Below are 18208 nucleotides of genomic sequence, written 5' to 3'. Positions count from 1 at the left end.
TGTGTTCACTCATGACAATAAGAACCTAATGCATTCAATTGCGTTTTATTCCATTGACAGCTTCTCAAGCAGAGAACTGCTACATGTTTCCCATGGAAGTCTAGGTAACTAACTGTCTATCTCCAAGCGCCACGATGATTAATAAGTAATGAAATAGACGATTGCCGCCAATTCCGCTTCAAAAGATCAATGCTGAGCGAGCTTCAAACTGAGCTAGATAACGCCTTACTCCTCATTCCATGACCCCTCCCGGCAATATCTCTAAACAGCTCTCAGGGCGAGATAGTACATGAAGCGGAACGGCATTGTGGGGGATTCCAGTATTTCGATCAAGTTGGATAGGCCGTTACTGACGCGATTAGACAGCTGTGACTCCTGTTTTGAGGAGATCGTAACTCTCGCAATCTTGGCATTTTCTGGCGAGGACGTAATCCATCGTCTTCTTCTGGCAGGCGCTCCGACAGCCACCGTCATGGTCACCACTCTTGACTTCCAGTATCACGTCTCTCCTGTCGCCGAACTGTGATTTCTTGAACTCGCGATGGAGGCAGGTTCCCTTGAGTTTTAACCGATAGCAGCCTTGGACTGGCACGGTTAGGTAATAGCCATCGACGTGCACTGTGCGCATCTGCACTTCGGAATCCATGGTGTAGTTACGTACGTTTAGATGTGATATGGATAGATCGGTGGTGAGTGGGAACATCTGCCGGGGATGTTTGATAATAGCGACGTGTGAAGAGGGGAAAATGGCAAGATTTGATCCAGTCTTCGCTGGAACTGCTATCGCTGCTGGTGAGACTGAGTGCTTGTTTATAATCATGACGGCGAGAAATCGTGTCAGTGTCGCGAGATTATATACACGGGAGAAAAGATACGATATATGAACCTGGGTTTGTTTCATTCCTAGCAGTGCATGTTCATAGGATTTCGACAATAGCGAGTGTTACAAAGGGAGCTAATCGCTGGCTTTATCCCTTCGGTTGTTGGTTACATGGTATTGTACTCACGAAGAGATGCCCCTTTATATATGGACGAACAATCATCTTTGTGAGCGGCGTCATTGCTTCGCCTTTGATCGTTAGTCCTATTGTTCCCACAATCACCTTGTCTTCGGCGGCTAGTCAGGCAGAGCGCGCCTAGTTGGTTGATAGTGTGTGATTCATCGCGAGTTGTTGGCCCTACTTTTGTGCCTTTTTACAATGTTGGTTTCTGACATTCAGCCTCGGAGGGTAGGTAGTGGAAGAACTGCTCAGCTGGAAGAACAAACCTTGCCGGATGAGGCTCAGCTGGCACTTGATGGGTGCAGCTGACAAGGTCTAAATATGTAGGGACTTACCTAGTTAGGTATGGCTAATTAAAGGTCACTAAGTAAGTACGGTACTCAAGGTAACCTTGAGCCTCACATGCGCTACCGGTGCCTAGCTTGGAGTCGTCCTAGTGCACACCCAATGGAATCTAGGGATCTCCAAGCAGGCAGCTATTGGTCGAATACGATCAGGCAGCAGTATTAGGCCCCCCCCATTATACCCCATCGTTCTTTACATGTACCACAAACCAAACACCACCAAGCCAATCCCGTGATTCGCCTCCGCCGCCGACAGTGGCCCATCGCATAATCGCCCATAGTCGCCCGACGACGACGACGACGATATCCCTCACGCTCTTATATACACTTGGGTCGACACCCAGACATTGACACATACATACCCGCAAACTATGCCGGTGTTTGCATTGGCCTAAACCCGGTTTTCGCATCCGAGAGCAATCAGTCAAGGGCAGCATCCCTGACTACACGAGCGCTTCTCGGTCCACTCACCTTTCCACGCTCACTCCAGGCACCCAAATTACCCACAAGTAGCCACGTTCCACTGCTCAAGGCAGCGGCATTACTGATAATTTTGACATTTCCTAGATTCGAATTGGCTTCAACGCAGAGAGTCGTTCATCTGTCGTACTCTTCATCTCACCACTTCACTTCCCCTCTTTTAACCCGTTTGTCTAATTTCTAATTGTCTTGCAAAATATCATGACGCTTGCTTGAAGCCGCCGCTATTATCCAATTGTGCTTTTCCTGCAAAGGACCATACATAGAGATACCTGGGGTTTGAGGCATACTTGGAATCCCCACATCTTCAGCCATCCCTGCCAGATTCACTCGTTGCCAGCCGCTGGCTTGACCTCATATCATGGAGTCGTACCTCCCCCGGGCTCGGATGGCCCTGGGCGTCCAGCGTCGATTGAGTAGGCTTTATAATGATACTAAGAAGTCATCCGACTTCGTCCAGGAGCCCTTACAGGCTGCCGATGATCCCGAGATCAAAGCTTTACATCGTAAACTACGCATTCAGAAGGACAGGCTTGTTAGCTGGGGCGTGGAATGGTCTGACCGCACTGATTCGAACCAGTCCCCCGAGATCGATGAGGCTTTGAATCAAGCTGGCTTGACGGACCTTGTTGGCAGTATCATGGGTACCATTAAGGATATCTTGGCCGAAGCAGAGCCCCTCTGGCTTGCCTCGAAGCGAACCGCGGGTAGTGAAAAGTCGCACGAGAAGGCCTCAGGGGACCGGAAAGCCCCACTGATAGTATGGGATAAAGGTAGATTTGAGGACCTTGTGAAGGATCTCACAGCCTCGATCGATACGCTTTGTGACCTATCCCGCACTCGTTCATCCGCCGCTATAATCAGCAGTACTTCAAAAAATACAAATACGTCGAAACAGTCTATAGAAGATCTACGGCCTTATGGTTCGACGCGAATTCAGACGCCTCAACAGATCGACCCCCAGAAGCTCCTAAGCCTCAGATCTTTCCAGGCTCAGTCTTTGTCTGAGAGTGCGCCATTACAGGAGAGACCACAGGAAATTTTCTTTATGAGCAAGCAGGATTATACCGATCTGACGCACCGGCCTGCTAGACGACCATGGTGTCCGCTTCTAGTTGAATATGCCGAATTCGATCCAATTTATTCCGCAACAGGAATTATGCCTGAGATGACCCGTTTTGAGAAGCTAAGTACAGGACTTCAGACGGAATCTTCGAGATCTCCTGGCGCGTGGATAGGATTACCTCTATTGCTAGGCTATTATGAGGACGTGGAACGTTCTAGGGTGGCCTTGGTTTACTCATTCCCTCCTACCTTCAGCGCTATCACGTTCGACAACGTGACGCAGCACCCGGTCGACAATTTGTGCACGCTTTCTAACTTGCTTAGTCGACCAAACTTTGAACCCACCTTAGAGGCTAAGTTTCGTCTCGCCTACAACTTGGCCAATACCGTTTTCGATATGCATTCCCGAGGCATCACCCATGGTAATCTTCACGGTTCGACAATCTCTTTCGTCAATACGGTTAACAGTGATACCGGCATGCCCAACGCGAACGAGATAGACATTCGGCGTCCAGTTATCTCCTCCTTCGATATTTTCCCCAACTCGCCCTCTTCTTCAACAGGTCATTCATCCTCCATGTTCCTCCTGCATCGCCATCCACTTGATCCACGAACCACCAGCCAGTCTCCATTAGCTGTGAACAGTGATACCAAAACCCTAGATCTGTACTCTCTTGCCATGATGCTCGTCTCTATCGGCCTCTGGACTACTTTGGAGAACCTTGTACCCAATCTAGACTCTCCTAGCGTTCCAGAGTCTGTTCTCGGTCAGCTGGCTATTCGATGTGGTACACCATATATGAGGGCTGTGCAAGCATGTTGGAATGCTGTTGAACTGGAACTCTCGCGGCCTGGCAACGGTGACGAGATTATCAGACAAGTACAGTCGCGAGCAAGTGGCTATCTCGAGGCATGCTGTATCCTGGATAGCGTCAGCGAGCTTGACGATCGCCTAAGCGATGATTTCATGCATGCACCCTCACGTCAGAGTATCAAGCCAAAGGCCTCTACCACATCGTTGCCAGGATCGTCTAAGACCAGTACGAAGAGCCAAAGTTATGACATAAAACGTGCACTGCCACAGGAACGGTCACAATCCTTTCCCACCGAACGTGAACCCCTTGTGAAGTGTAAGACCTAATCAAAATGGCTGTCGTACTTCGATGCTGACTTATTTCTATAGCGCACCCAGTGGAAAGCATATCAGAGAAGTCAAAAGAACTTAAAGAGCCCAGAGAGAAACTGCCCAAGCTTCGTCTGTATCCTCAAATCCCATTGCCAGACGACGTAGTTGAGCAATGGAATGAGATCCTGATGCCGCAAATTAATCTAGCTTTACGACATTTTTACCGCAAGCACCCGGAATCAGTCGAAATATCAATTGAGTCTATAGGCGAGTCTCCCCAGAAAACTACACCCACTGTACTAGTTGTGTGCACTTCAGTGAGCAAAGTGCGTGCCATATTGAATAAAAAGCTGGGTATTCTATTTGATGGTACCACAACGAATATAGCACTCAAAGTATGCCGAGGGTCTATGGTGAGATCAAGGAAAGGTCCCGTACGAAGCATGGCAAAGAGCGATACACAGGGTGATTCGAGTCGACATAGCTACGTTGAAGGAGATGAGTCTGAGGAGATCCCTGCAGCTAATCCCGATTATCAACAAAAGCCACAAAATGGCGCGAGCATTGGGGCATGGATTGGAGACAAGCATCTTCCACCAGTGAGCTTAGGAGGTGTCATTATCGTGGATGATAAACCCTATGGCATGACTGTACACCATATGCTAGATGACCCCGACCGTCCTTTTCAAGGATCAGATGATTTTGAAGAACTTACGGATAGCGCAACACGAGCCAGTGCACCAATCTTCAGAAGCAGTGCATCGGCACGAGACCTGTCGTATCTCACTGAAGGGGAGACGTCCTCTGAAGGTAGTGACTTCGCTTGCGAGTTCTCCGACACTGAGTCTGAATACTCTGCGACAGATATCACTAGCGATGAAGAGGATGAAGATGAGGATGAGGAGTTCAACCAGCCAGGCGACATTCCCGGGATAGAACCAGGATGTGGACACGGTATGTAAGGATCAGGAATAGCCAACCCCTGAATCTAGTTCCCAGGTTGATTGCGATGGTCTTATTCGAGGGTAGCGGGAGGTGATCTTACGGCGTCGGACCTAGCAAGAAATGTCACCCCGCTGATCTAGCCTTTGCAGGATACATTGTAACACAACCTGCTCTTGACGATGTGCCTGACGGGTTTTATCCTTCCCCTGAAACGGAAAATGAGGTAATATGCTATGCCCCTTATCGTCATTCTCCGTAAAGGCGATTTGTTCTAGTGAATTGTCATCCTAACATCCTGTAGGATCACATTGATACTTATAGCGTTGGTGAAGTCTACGCCTCTTCTGGCATTCGAAGACGAACCGAAAATACTCTCATTCATGAGATAGATTGGGCTCTATTTGAATTTCAAGATGATAGACTTCCGGATAAGAATCTGTTTCCGCCAGTCGATGCTGGAGACCACCGGGTTTTGACCTTCGATCATTTACAGCCAGTGGAGGTGGCTCCTGTAAAATCTCTACCTGGACTAGACGTACAATGTGTAGCTCGCACTAGTGGTACACAAGTAAGATAAATGGAGTTTTATTACGCCTTGCTAGGCAACAGCTAATCCTTGTCAGGCTGGTCGAATTCTCCCCGCCCTCACGACGGTTAAGATTTATGGACGTGCCTCCCCAAGTCACTCATACCAAGTTAGCGGGAAAATACCAGGTGTATCCAAACCCATGACACCTCCCAACCAGGCAGGACATGGTGTATCCCTCGGCATACCCGGAGACTCAGGTGCCTGGATTGTCGACAGACTTTATGGCCGCCTTTGCGGTCACATATTAGCATGGAGCGAGCGTAAACAGGTTGCCTATATATGTCCTATGGACGTCCTTCTACTCGACATCGCGGAAACGCTACAGACGACAGACGTACGACTACCCAACGGAGATATCCTCTTCGCGAGTTCCGATAATAGGGCCGATAACGACGTAGTAGAAATATCTGGGTCCGAGGCTTGGACAGAAGATGATATCCCTGATACTGAAGACATTTATCAATCATCGCAACCTCCTATCGGGAAGGACAATGTGAACATGGATATATTAGCGAGGGATATGGATAAGGTACATATCCAGGAAACGGAAGTTCGGTATAGAATGAAATGAATTGGACATGACGGGTATTATAAGCTACAGCTGGTTACGAAGATCATGATGGTAATTAGTAGAGTGTGCATTTGGAGGCTCATTTTTCCTCGGGATATTCTTCGCGTTGTTCTCTCCTCTTATTATCCACTCGTGAGCTTTTTATAGCTCGATACAGCTATTAGGCACTTTCCCCCTGCTCAATCTTCGATGTCCTTGCATTATTTGGCGATGTATTCAACTCTTTCATGATCTGTCGATATCATGCGAAGAAATATAAAATTAGCGTCGCGACTAATCTATGTTATGAATGTATGGGTTAGTAGAGTGAATGTCGGCGCGTACTATTCTTCTTGTTATAGACGGGTGACTTACACGGTTAACAGATTATGAGAAACACTGACGGACGCGGACGCTCTCGACGTAGTCGACCCCGCCGACGGGAACAGTGATGTCACGGTCAGAGTGGGCCTTATCGTCGTCGTCGCGTTGCGCGTGATTGTTATCGTCGTCGTTAGGGAGGAGTCGCCTTCTTCCTGTCCTCCTTCGGCTGTGCTGTCGGTTGTATCGCTTTTGCTAGGACTTGTCGTAGGTCCTGTCCCTGTCGTTGACATTGGAATTGGGATCGGGATCGGGAGTTGCGGGATCGAGGTTGTGGTGGTTGGGGTTGTTCGCGCTGCGATGGGATTTGGGGGTTGTGTTGGGGCGATGGCGGTGTTGATGGTTATTGAGTTGAGTGGTGTTTCCTTTGCTTTGGTCGTGGGGGAGGATGTTGAGAGTGGGAGAAGGAGTAAAGATGTCGATTTGTATCGCATTGTGCTGTTGCTGGATGGATGGCGAGAGTGGTGACGATAGCAGTGTCCCTGATCAATGGAACGAAATTCAAGAGCCCGGTTGCGATTGCCGTAGGTAGATAGGTAGGTAACTAGATATCTAAATGATCTTGCTGCTGCACTTATACACAAGTCTAAATATCAATTTCCTTCGTGGTCCCAAGGCGCTTGCTTGAATAGTTGTTGTTTCTTTCCTACCCTTCCATATCATCTCTTGGATCATTTACCTCCCCTCTGTCGCTCGACGTAGATAGATAGCATCGCGACCGAACCAAATGATCTATCTACCTTGCCTCAGAGGTGCCTACCCACCAACTGGTAATGGGGATACACATGACTCCGGAAGAGACGCGCTTCCGGAGACGAACCCGCGTTCGTCAATCATGCCGTGCCGTGCCTGGCATAATATTGGCGATAATAACCGGTTTGGGGCGACGGGGTTACCTGGCCAAAGCAACCCTCCAGTTCTCTCGTTCGCTCTTCTTCTCTATTGTTTTCTAGACCCCCGATTGGAGAAAGTGTGGAGGATTGGAAAGTAAATTTAATCGCCGATTAGTTATTCCTTAGGGGACATATTGCAACTTAGTGTATAGGTTGGGATTGTAAGGTAGATGTGGTATGTTTGCGGATAGGAGATGGATAGATGCGCTTGGATGTGATGGGTTTATCTATGTTGGCGATGCGTCGCGAGAATCTGACTGATTTACTTCACGATTTCAGATGCCGGACTGGCTTCATATATGTACTAGGAATCGTATCCTCACTCACTAGAAGCGAGATCAGTAGATCGGCCGTACTGTAGTCAACTTCCTTTCCACCAGCTGCGCTCTCAATTATTAATCTCTCGGACACTTCATAAGCACTTTAGAATTACTTATAGACACACGTAGTAGTATAAGCGTAGTGTATTCTGGTCCCCGCCTACCCGAAGCACCATCTCGAGAACAGTAAGCCACAAGATCTCCAACCATATGGCACAAAATCATCTTCGCGCGGCGCATTATCAAGCCAGAAACAACCCGTCGTCGTTCCTCGAGCTGTAACGCACCGAGAACAGGCAGTCCAGGCGTCGGCGTCTCCTCAGAGTGGTATCCCGGCGTTCTACCTACGCACGGCCATGCTCGCAGACGCCAACCGCCCCGCCGGATCAAAAACCCTCTGCGACAAACTTGGTTTCCACCTGGTGAGAAACCGCTTGCTTTATCTCGAGATAACATTCTAGACTACCTCGCGCTGCTGCCCATCGAAGCCCAGCTCCACGTTGGCGCGAACTAATCCTCCGGATTTGTGCGTAGCGGTCTGCGCGCGCGCACTGACGTACGTCAAGCCTTGAGTTATCCCCGGCGCCCGCAGCAAGGCAACGTATTTGTCGCCATGATAATACTGTCGTGAACGCTGAGCGGCGCCCGATAATGTGGGAAACCGGTTCGAAGTTAGGGCGAGACTAGGTAGTGTATTCCTCCAATGATCAGTTTTGTGCGGCCGTTAAGGAATGCGCCAGGCACCAGCTTTGAAGCGGCTGCCGTCATCGTCGTTGTCACTGAGACATTTGCACTCGCCTCTATGCAGTCACTTCCATATTACTTCGTTGGCGGCGAAATACCGCATGCGCCGCGAGAGTAGATATCCCGGAGGCCCTAGCCGCGCTGTAGGAGAGATGCGGTTTCGCTCTCCCGCGCGGTGTGCGTCTTGGTGTTTGTGAAGTGTGGGATTGGGCGCGGCACCAGACTGGGAGGTCCTTCCCCTTAAAAAGATATACCTAGAATGCGGTCTGTGGTGAGATCTTCTTGATTGTTTGCCAGGGTTGATGACCTACTCTTGGTGTAATTGAACTCGTGTCTCAAGCAGTCGAACTCCGGACACCCATTGACGGCTTTAATATCTAAGAGTCGCGCAGGAATGTATGATTCCACATCAGATCTGCAGCCAGCTTCGCTCCTCGAACCTCCCAGGTCTTCGTCTGCGGGTTTCCATTGGAGGCGAGGGGTGGGCAGATAGAATATGCCGAGAGCAGCCAACGACAAATCTTCTACCTGCCCTAGTTCCTACGAACATGGTCGTTGCTAGTCCCGTCCATCAGTGTAGATAACCATTAGTAATAGGGGCATTATACTTCTTTTAAAAATCTTACGTCGACTCTTAAGACATATTTAGGACAATTATATGCGTGCCTTCGACGGGTGAGATCTAGGTACGGTTCAGAAATGGAGTTTTTAGGCTGTTAGGCTTATAACGCGAGTTGCTAATTAACGAATGAAACCCCCTTGTTCTAGTCAGCCAGCCAGCCAGCCAGCATGTTAGGTGCTTGGCATTCGAACATCACCAGGATTGGCACATAAGACTGGCATACAGAGGTGTGCGAAAATGTACTTGAAGTAATGGGTATCAAATTTGTGGCTCTCAACTTGATTATTAAACGCTCGCGCGCACGCCGTAAAGAGTGGCGGATTTGCACAATGTGTTCAGAAGACATGCAAAGTCTAGTGCTCAACGCCTGTTCGTAAATGCTTTCTCCCCTTCCCGTGTAATTCAGCCTAGTGATAGGTTTTTTTTAGTTGTTTATTTCATCCTTATATCATGAATGCAAATCCAGCCAGCACCATGATACCAGTTGTGAGGAAAGCTCCCATGCCACCTAATGAGGAGACGTGAAGGGACGGCGCAGCGTTAGGGGTCGAGGTGTCAGATGGCGATGATGTTGTGGTCGATGCTGGGTCGCTGCCACTGTCCTCATCGTCGCCGACGGTGCTGCTGCTGACCATGCTGCTCAGGGTCTCATCGGTGACGTACGACGCTGTGATAGCAGAACCGTTGACACAAGCTGATGGGGTGTCTGCAGTGCCCTCGACGAAGCGAACGGCGGCGCACTAAAAAGAAAACCGAGCATTAGCGTTACTGCACATTATATCCATCTCGATGCGCCGTTTAGTTTAATGATTGTCTTATTGCAATTGCTACATGGTCCAGCTGGTGGCTCAGACTCATGTGGGAGTATGTGGAGAGCCGAATATGTGTTGCAGCTCTAACTTACCTGGTACAGGAGGCCATCGATACCAGATCCAACAATACTGAGAATGGCCTTTTGTCCAACATACTCGGACGGGAGGGTGACAGCGTCGACACAGAAGTCGCCAGGACCACTCTGTTGGACAAGGCCGTAGATCTGCGTCCAATTGTTGTTGGAGAGAGCATCGCTAGTGATGCGGTAGAGCCAGGTCGTCTGTGGGTGTGTCGATTTCGTGGCCACGGCATCGCCGCCGACGTGGAAATCAACTGTTTTGATGGAGTTGATATCTGGGTTATAGCCGCCACATGGCGAGTTGTCCTCGTCGTCGTCCTTGAACGCTCCTACGGTGCCGTCGACGTCTGGGTATTGCACGGTGAAGTGGGCATGGGCACCAGCGGCAAGGAGAAGCGTCGCGGTAACAGCGGATCGCAGCATCGTTGGTGTGTAAGTAGGTAGGTAAGTACTGCGAAAGAGACGTATGGCTGGATGAAGTGCGCAGTGGGAAAGAAGAAGCACGAGTCAATTGGGTTAGTTAGCGGGAGAGGCGAGATATCTGCGAATCTAAGGTGACGAGGAGATGTCTTAATCTTAAAAGAGAAAGCGAGACCTGGTTTTAACTCTTATATATAGTACATACTTGGCTGTGGTATGAAAGACAGACCGGCCCGCCACCTCAGCTCGAGAATTGGTACTGTACGTATCTACGTATCTATCTCCATTCAGACCATTTACTTCATACATCAATACCATGCTAAGTACATGCCTATACCTATACTTTATATTACATGTATGTAGCATGCACGGCCCAGAGCACGTGGATATAGAGTAGCTAACCTGCTCAAGCTCCAAGGCCCGAATTGCCACCCGGGTTCATGGTACCTATCAGGGTGGCTAGATCTCAGGGCTGTCCTTAATATACCTACGCCCTAGCTGAGATGCGAGTCTACTTGTAGATACAGACTCTTCATCGCTGTACACAGCCTGGTGCATGTTTCTTCACATCTACTGGCCCTGTCTAGCTAGTACGGTACTTCGTATGCCAGGGCTGAGTCTTACTTGATGCACCATGTTGGTATTTCACCTCGCGTACTTACGATGTGTCGTAGTGCGCAAGAGGTAGGCACCATGAGGTCAATATGAGCACGATTCTCTACAAAACAGACAAGGATTGAGTAGCCCCTCATTCATCATTCATGACTGATGGTCCATTGCCAAACTATAGTACGTACATACTTACTGATAAGTAGGTACTTCATTCAGTGCGGAGTAGATGAGGCAACATACGAACGAAGCAGAGCTACAGTAAGTAGGTAAGATAGGTAGACTGTTTCTACCTCCGGCATACGTTATTCCCGGTACCACGTTTGCACCGGTATAATCGCAAACATCGGACGAGGTCGCATTCATCAGTGATATGGTACCAGAACACGATGTCTACTACGTAAGAGATAAAACAAGCTCATGTGGTGGAGTGATGGAGATGGAGAGATGGGGGTTCGCATTGGCAGCTGGGGAATTAGCGGTAGCAGTGGGGACTGCAGAGGACGAGGGCAGCGCTGTGAGTGGTTGCCAGGCTTTCCAGGTTTCCGTTGAGGCTATTTGAGCAAGTTGTGGCAGGCGCTAACACGCTCGGCCGGCATTCCACTCCATTGAACCCTGCCCCGGGCAGCCAGAACCCCCCTGTCTACCCCCTGCTTGACGATTTCTCCGCATCGCTAACACGTCCTTCTCACATCGCTATCAGATTCCCCGACGAGACCGAGTCTGCCACTGCTGCTCGCAGTTCTCGATGAGTGAGTTCTCGAAGACTTGAGTTACGATGGTTCAATCAGAAAGTTGAAATCATTCGACTGCCATGTACTCATGCCTACTTTAACAAGTGTCCCGCCGAGATACTCTCTTCCTTACTTAATATCCAGTGAATGGGCTCTTTAGTAGGTACCTAACTATGTATGTATCATGGTCCCGTCCAAAGTACTACCTAGTACGCAACAAATCCTTTTGTACCATCATATAGGCCCTTTCTTTGTCTCACTGCGTACAGCTCGCTGCATCAGTAGAACCGAATGGTATAAGATTAATCTCATCTGAAATCTCTTCTGTATAATCATAATGCCTTGTTTCTGTTGACGTGTTCGATTTGATGACATTTTTGTGAGAGGACGTGGCCATTGTATTCCTCGAGGTAGGCGTGATTTCTCCAACAACACGTCCCACTTTGCATTGTTGCATGCCCATGTGGTGAGCAAGTTTCCGCTGTGAGCAAGTTTCCATTTAGGTAGCGAGGCGAGGCGAGGCGAGGCGAAGCCGTGGTCCATCTTTACTTACCTACATGCACCTTACATGCAAAACATAGTGATAGGTAAATCCCCATATACCTCATCATTTGGTACCCAGCACTCATTCAATGAATCGTAACGAAAGATTGTCGTTGTGACTTACTGCACGTACTATCAATCTAGGTACATGCATGCGGGATGCCACATGTACCACTTCAGCGCTACACTGGGGCATGATATACCGATGACATTCCACCTTCACGGAATTAGCTACATACTACATACCTAACCTACTCGGACTCCAACCTGCATCTTGAGAATCTATACCCTTTTCCCTCACTACTAGATTTCGAAACTGTGCGACACCTCTCTCTCGGGACGACTTTATCAGATTCCTGGGTTTAGTTTCTACAAGCACGCCAACCACGCGGCCATTTGCGCTAGTCAAGATCTTGAGAATCACGATAGACAATAGACGAAAGCAACTACCGCCCTATCTTGTCGTTTTACTTCGAGTGATGATAAATTCATAGTCCCGAAGCATTGGCCAACACGTCTCTCCATATATAGCGCCTTGAGCGCCAACATCACCCCCCAAAATGGAGCGCAGGCACGACCATGGCTCCACGAATCCCTTATTCACACCGACGAACGAGGCCTTCGCTCGGGGCTATTGGTATATCGTCGCTGGCGTCGTGTTCTTACTAGCAGTGATTCGAGGAATCAACCTTCTCCAGAATACACTTAGGTAAGACTGCGCTGGTGCTCACAAGGCGACTTGAAGTGCGCTGATGTTAACCTTGGAATTGGCAGACTTCGTAGATCTAGAATTGCTTCTGTTCAGTATCCCACGAAACCATCTAACAAGTTGATGCAAGTATGGGCAACCTTGACGGCCGTAGGGCGGGAGATGAGCTATCCACAACTCTACGTGCCCGTCCGATACCTGTCTTGGTTAACCCCTCCTCCTCTCGGCCGTGTCCTCGTGATGCTTGTCTACTGGGCCGTCATCATCTATATGATGGTCGCCGGAGCTGTGATTGATGACGTTTATTTCTGGGAACGCATCGGTTATCGGAATGCCTGGGTTACGGTGACCCAAGTCCCGTTGCTCTATCTTCTTGCGTCCAAGACCAACACAATAGGATTGATTATTGGCACGAGCCACGAGCGGTTAAATTGGCTACATCGATGGGTTGCTCGGACCATGTTCATTACAGCCACCGTTCACGGTTTCCATTTCTGGTCTGAGTGGCTTTATTATGATATTCTACAAGTCGAGCTGGACACCCTATCCACCATTGTGCCTTATGGTCTTGGTGCATGGGCTATACTACTCTGGATGACCATCACGTCTTTCAAGCCATTCCGGTCCATGGCCTACGAATTCTTCGTCATTCAGCATGTCCTAGCGGCGGTCTTTTTCCTGTACGTGGTGTACGTCCATGTTCCCGTTTCTGCGAGGTATAACGTTTGGTTCGCCATCGCTGCCATCTCTTTTGACCGAGCTTGTCGCCTTGTTCTGCTGTTGTGGCGCAATGTGAAGTTCGAGCCAAAGAAGACATGCTGCAAGGGTGGGCAGCGGCTTGGCTACGAAACCCAACTTACCGCCGTTGGAACCTCGACTACGGTCCTAACTATCTCGAATGTGCACTTTGAGTGGTCTGCTGGACAGTTTGTCTATATATGGGTTCCTCGAATTGGACTATTTGAAACACACCCTTACACTATCGCTACTTCCCACCCTCTACCCGGCACTTGTATCTGCAACAGTATCCAATTGGTAGTACGATCTCACGGTGGATTTTCGAAACGGCTTAATCAGTTCGCCCAGAAGGCTGAAGCTGCTGGTACAAAGGAGACGGTGACGACCTTCATGGTTGGCCCTTACGGCACACCTCCACGCTGGGATATCTTTGAGACACTAATTCTCATTTCAGCATCGACAGGCACTTCATTTACATTACCAATACTTGACAGTCTCCTTGCATCAAAAGGTACGAATTGCACCAAGCGGGTGGACTTTTTATTAGCAGCAAAGCAGGGCGAAGAGGTGGGATTTTATCACGAACGGCTTCATGAAGCCATAGACAAAGCACAGTCGATAGGCATTGATCTCACGATCTATATTGCTGTGACAGGAAATGGACAACTAGAAACAATAAGTCCAGGATCTACTCCCTCAAACCCTAGTACGGAAAAGACGATGGGACAAACCGGGACCGGAAACGCAACAACGCGGGTCGAGTCATTTTCTGAAGGCAGGTTAACACCTCGAAAACGACTCTCACAAAGCAGTGTCGATTCGCACATGTTTTACTCGGCGGCCAGGCCCGACGTTGCAAGCCTCATCAGAGAGGCGGTAGAAGCAACAGGAGGTGAGACGGGCGTAGTGGTGTGCGGTGGGCAGTCTCTAGTGGCGCAAGTAAGGACGAGCGTAGCAAAGCTGAGCGATGAGCGAGCAGTACATAAGGGCACTGGGGCCCAAGGCATTCATCTACACGTTGAAGAGTACAGCTTCTAGGTTCACATAGGAGCTGGAAGACTCGCACAATACCTGCTTACACTAGATACCCGTTTCACGTATATACCGGCATAGCGCATCGATTGTGCTTGCCATATCCTCTTTCTTAATAATGCCGGATTGGTCAAGATATAATATATCAGATGAAAATCGATAAGCTGTTGTTTCATTTGGATTAGAGGGATCTAGCTGCCTGGGCGGTAGCGTATTTAGACGCAATGATAGTTTGATCGATGAATGAAATGACTAAATGGAATCAAGACAGCGAAAAGTATCATGGCATTAGCATATAGGTTACTCTCAGGTTCATCTTGGTCACTGGCGCCAGAAAAGACAATATTTTGTCTAGAGCTAGATGTCCAAAGAAACAACACAAGTGCTCAACAGGTTATGAACATTGATAGTTCTATGACGACCCCATGAAATATATGATCATGATGGCGGCGCTGGCAGCCACAGGATTAACTCCGGGCCGGATCTAGCACCAGGCGTTGGCGGCGTTCAGACCCCTGTAGTTCCATGACTCTAGGCTTCTGCTTTAGGGCAGAATCTACCTAGGTACGGTAGGGGTAAGGTATGACTCCTACGCGCGACAACTGAAGCTCTTTTCTCATCACCGAAACGGTATCGGCGCCTGTTGACTCACTGGGTAGGTAGACAATTTCAATCGGCTGCTCTCCAAGTACTTACTTACTGGCCAGCTTCATATGCTCGGGCATGTCAAAATCAGGCTGGACGCGGTGCCCAAGTCTCTGAGTGGTCGAATCTATGCCAGTGCCTTCAGCGCACTCCTTTTCATTCGCTTCTTCCCTCGCCGCTGCTAGTAGCACTACTAGTAGTGGGCATTTGTACAAATTGTACGTACAATTGCGCGGTGCTCAGTCCCTGCGGCGCAACTTTAATTTATTACCACTACCCCGCCAAAAATTCAAGCACCCCGCCTTCCACACCCAGCATCAGCATCAACAACGTTACCACCAACACTCCCGTCCTCACTCTTCGTCCCATCGGCCTGGCTGTACGCGCCCGTCTTTTGTAGATTCTTCCTTATCTTCTCTACGCTTGGACGACCAACCCCAGAACCTCTCACGTCTACAAAGGCGCACTGTCACCATGGCCGCAAATGCTGCCGATAGTCAGCTCTCGGCCTTGTTGCAGCTGGGTTCCCTCGACGAATACCCGAATTGCTATCCCGAGATCAACCCTCAAGACATCTACCGCGCTCACATCACTTCCATCCTTCACAAGATCAGCGGTGTCGACAAAACCATCATTTATAATGCCCTCCAATGGACCGCCTCGTTGGACAAGGGCGATATGATCCTCGCCATCCCCGCCCTTCGTGTCAAGGGCAAGCCCAACGAGCTTGGAGATAAATGGTTGGAGAGTGTATGTTCTCACCTTGTTCAGCTGTCCGGAACGTCTCTTCTCTTTGGCTTTTCCTGCGCTCATAGATGTTCTTGTAGTGGCCCGAATCTCCCCTCGTCGAAAAGCCCGTCGTCAACGGAACCTTTATGCCCTTCTTCTTCAAGCCCGGCCCTCTAACACAAGCAACTATACCAATCGCTCGGAAGCTCGGACATGAGTTCGGCGCAAACAAGGCCAACGGTCTCAAAGATCGGGCCGATCCATCAAAGGGCAAGAAGCGCATGCTCGTGGAATTCTCGAGTCCGAATGTAAGAAACGCCGCAGCTTCTATTCAGTAGTCTTACCTAGCTATCGTGCTGCGCTCATTAGATGTTAACCTCGTGCAGATTGCCAAACCTTTCCACGCTGGTCACCTGCGAAGTACCATCATTGGAGGATTTCTAAGCAACCTGTACACCGTTGCGGGATGGGATGTCGTTCGCATCAACTATCTCGGTGACTGGGGAAAGCAGTATGGTATTCTTGCTGTCGGCTTTGAGAGGTACGGCAACGAGGAAGCCCTGGCTCGGGACCCCATCAATCATCTCTTCGAGATTTACGTCAAGGTCAACAAGGAAATCGCTGAAGAGAAGGAGAAGAGTGAAAGTTTACAGAAAGATGGGAAAACAGAAGAGGCCCAGAGCATCATCGAAAGTGGCACCGATGAGCAAGCCCGGCGTTACTTCAAGCTGATGGTGGACGGGGACGAGAAAGCACTTGCTCTATGGAAGCGGTTCCGAGAGCTCAGTATCGATCGATATAAAGAGACTTATAACCGACTGAATATCCAGTTCGATGAGTATTCAGGCGAAAGTCAAGTGTCAGAAGAGGCCATGAATGCAGCGGCCAAGGAGATGCTGGAAAAGGGTATCGCCGAGGAGTCACAAGGAGCGCTCATTGTTGACTTCAGCAAGCACGTGCCAGGAAAGGTGGGCAAGGCACTAGAGAAACCCATCATCCGAAGGAAAGATGGTACTGCCCTCTACCTCACTCGTGATATCAGCGAACTTTTGAATCGTGAGCAAAAGTACCATTTTGACCAGATGATATACGTCATAGCTTCCCAACAGGATCTCCATGTCAAGCAGTTCTTCAAGATCATAGAGCTGATGGGCCATAAGGATATTGCGGCCAAGGTGCAACACATCAACTTTGGGCTTGTCTTGGGTATGAGTACTCGCAAGGGCACTGTGAAGTTCTTGGACGATATTCTTCGTGACGTCGGTGACTACATGCACGATGTTATGAGAAAGAACCAGGACAAGTATCAGCAGGTTGAAAATCCTGATGCAGTTGCTGACATTCTTGGTATCAGCGCCGTTATGTGTCAAGATATGACAGGCAAGAGGTGCGCATTATCCCGAAACTATATACTTGATATTCGTCGATGCTGATGACATGGCTAGGATCAACAACTACCAGTTCGATATGGCTGTTATGACCTCGTTCGAGGGTGATACTGGCCCTTATCTTCAGTATGCACACGCTCGGTTATGTTCCATCACCCGCAAGGCTGGCCTTAGCGAAGAAGATATCGCCTCAGCCGACTTATCTCTGCTCACCGAGGTTCACGCCGTCAACCTTGTGCGTGTATTGTCCCAATGGCCCGACGTCGTACAAAACACACTTCGTACACTGTGAGTTTTTATACCCTTCTCTTTAGGAGTCATGTTTCTAATAGCCATCTCTACCTAGTGAGCCTACCACGGTCTTGACCTACCTTTTCAAGATGACACACATCTTGAGTTCAAGCTACGATCACCTCAGGATTGTAGGCCAAGAGTCAGAGCTCATGAAAGCTCGTATGGCTTTGTATGATGCAGCGCGAATTGTCCTTAGCAATGGAATGCGCTTACTCGGACTTACGCCCGTGGAAAGGTGAGCACCATGAGGTATTCTCTAAGTCTAACATAGCGATATGCTCACTGTTTAATAGGATGTAAGCGCTTTACCTTTAGAAGAAAGGTGTTGTATCACCTTTATGAGCACGATAAGACCACGACCGATTCGTGAGGGCCTGGATCCCGCAACAATATAGTGGCTTCCAGAGTTGGTAAT

General features: G+C 49.1%; 5 protein-coding genes across 5 annotated transcripts; 3 read left to right on the top strand and 2 right to left on the bottom strand.

The window, feature by feature from the left end:
- The first annotated feature begins 1984 nt into the window (after positions 1 to 1984).
- On the top strand, positions 1985 to 6296 carry F5B22DRAFT_13221 (uncharacterized protein). Its single transcript, XM_047968967.1, has 5 exons — positions 1985 to 4020; positions 4074 to 4970; positions 5111 to 5187; positions 5269 to 5529; positions 5585 to 6296. The coding sequence occupies exons 1-5, from the start codon at positions 2187 to 2189 to the stop codon at positions 6119 to 6121; spliced, it is 3606 nt and encodes a 1201-aa protein (XP_047836352.1). The 5' UTR covers positions 1985 to 2186; the 3' UTR covers positions 6122 to 6296.
- Positions 6297 to 6321: 25 nt separating this feature from the next.
- Positions 6322 to 6915, bottom strand: F5B22DRAFT_640935 (uncharacterized protein; the record flags this gene model as incomplete). The annotated part of the gene is made up of 2 exons (XM_047977913.1): positions 6322 to 6394; positions 6476 to 6915. The coding sequence occupies 2 exons, from the start codon at positions 6913 to 6915 to the stop codon at positions 6322 to 6324; spliced, it is 513 nt and encodes a 170-aa protein (XP_047836351.1).
- Positions 6916 to 9413: 2498 nt separating this feature from the next.
- On the bottom strand, positions 9414 to 10375 carry F5B22DRAFT_640934 (uncharacterized protein; the record flags this gene model as incomplete). Its single annotated transcript, XM_047977912.1, has 3 exons — positions 9414 to 9467; positions 9534 to 9800; positions 9965 to 10375. 3 exons carry the CDS (start codon positions 10373 to 10375, stop codon positions 9414 to 9416), a joined length of 732 nt encoding a protein of 243 aa, XP_047836350.1.
- A 1871-nt stretch (positions 10376 to 12246) lies between these two features.
- F5B22DRAFT_582991 (ferric reductase like transmembrane component-domain-containing protein) lies at positions 12247 to 15187 on the top strand. The gene is made up of 2 exons (XM_047973339.1): positions 12247 to 12967; positions 13033 to 15187. The coding sequence occupies exons 1-2, from the start codon at positions 12819 to 12821 to the stop codon at positions 14741 to 14743; spliced, it is 1860 nt and encodes a 619-aa protein (XP_047836349.1). The 5' UTR covers positions 12247 to 12818; the 3' UTR covers positions 14744 to 15187.
- A 669-nt stretch (positions 15188 to 15856) lies between these two features.
- On the top strand, positions 15857 to 18032 carry F5B22DRAFT_640932 (arginyl-tRNA synthetase; the record flags this gene model as incomplete). The annotated part of the gene is made up of 5 exons (XM_047977911.1): positions 15857 to 16132; positions 16210 to 16419; positions 16498 to 17498; positions 17557 to 17787; positions 17846 to 18032. 5 exons carry the CDS (start codon positions 15857 to 15859, stop codon positions 18030 to 18032), a joined length of 1905 nt encoding a protein of 634 aa, XP_047836348.1.
- Between the last annotated feature and the right edge of the window lie 176 nt (positions 18033 to 18208).

This window comes from Xylaria bambusicola (genome assembly GCF_022495145.1).
Source record: "Xylaria bambusicola strain CBS 139988 unplaced genomic scaffold F5B22scaffold_1, whole genome shotgun sequence".
Lineage (NCBI taxonomy): Eukaryota > Fungi > Ascomycota > Sordariomycetes > Xylariales > Xylariaceae > Xylaria > Xylaria bambusicola.
This window is presented reverse-complemented; position numbering and strand designations above follow the sequence as displayed.

Excerpts from the sequence above, each read along its gene's own strand:
- F5B22DRAFT_582991 (XM_047973339.1), top strand. The coding sequence starts at position 12,819 with ATGGAGCGCAGGCACGACCATGGCTCCACGAATCCCTTATTCACACCG. Across the intron at positions 12,968-13,032 it reads CTTCTCCAGAATACACTTAG|ACTTCGTAGATCTAGAATTG; the intron begins GTAAGACTGCGC and ends TGGAATTGGCAG.
- F5B22DRAFT_13221 (XM_047968967.1), top strand. The coding sequence starts at position 2,187 with ATGGAGTCGTACCTCCCCCGGGCTCGGATGGCCCTGGGCGTCCAGCGT. Across the intron at positions 4,021-4,073 it reads ACGTGAACCCCTTGTGAAGT|CGCACCCAGTGGAAAGCATA; the intron begins GTAAGACCTAAT and ends TTATTTCTATAG. Across the intron at positions 5,188-5,268 it reads CTGAAACGGAAAATGAGGTA|ATTGATACTTATAGCGTTGG; the intron begins ATATGCTATGCC and ends CTGTAGGATCAC.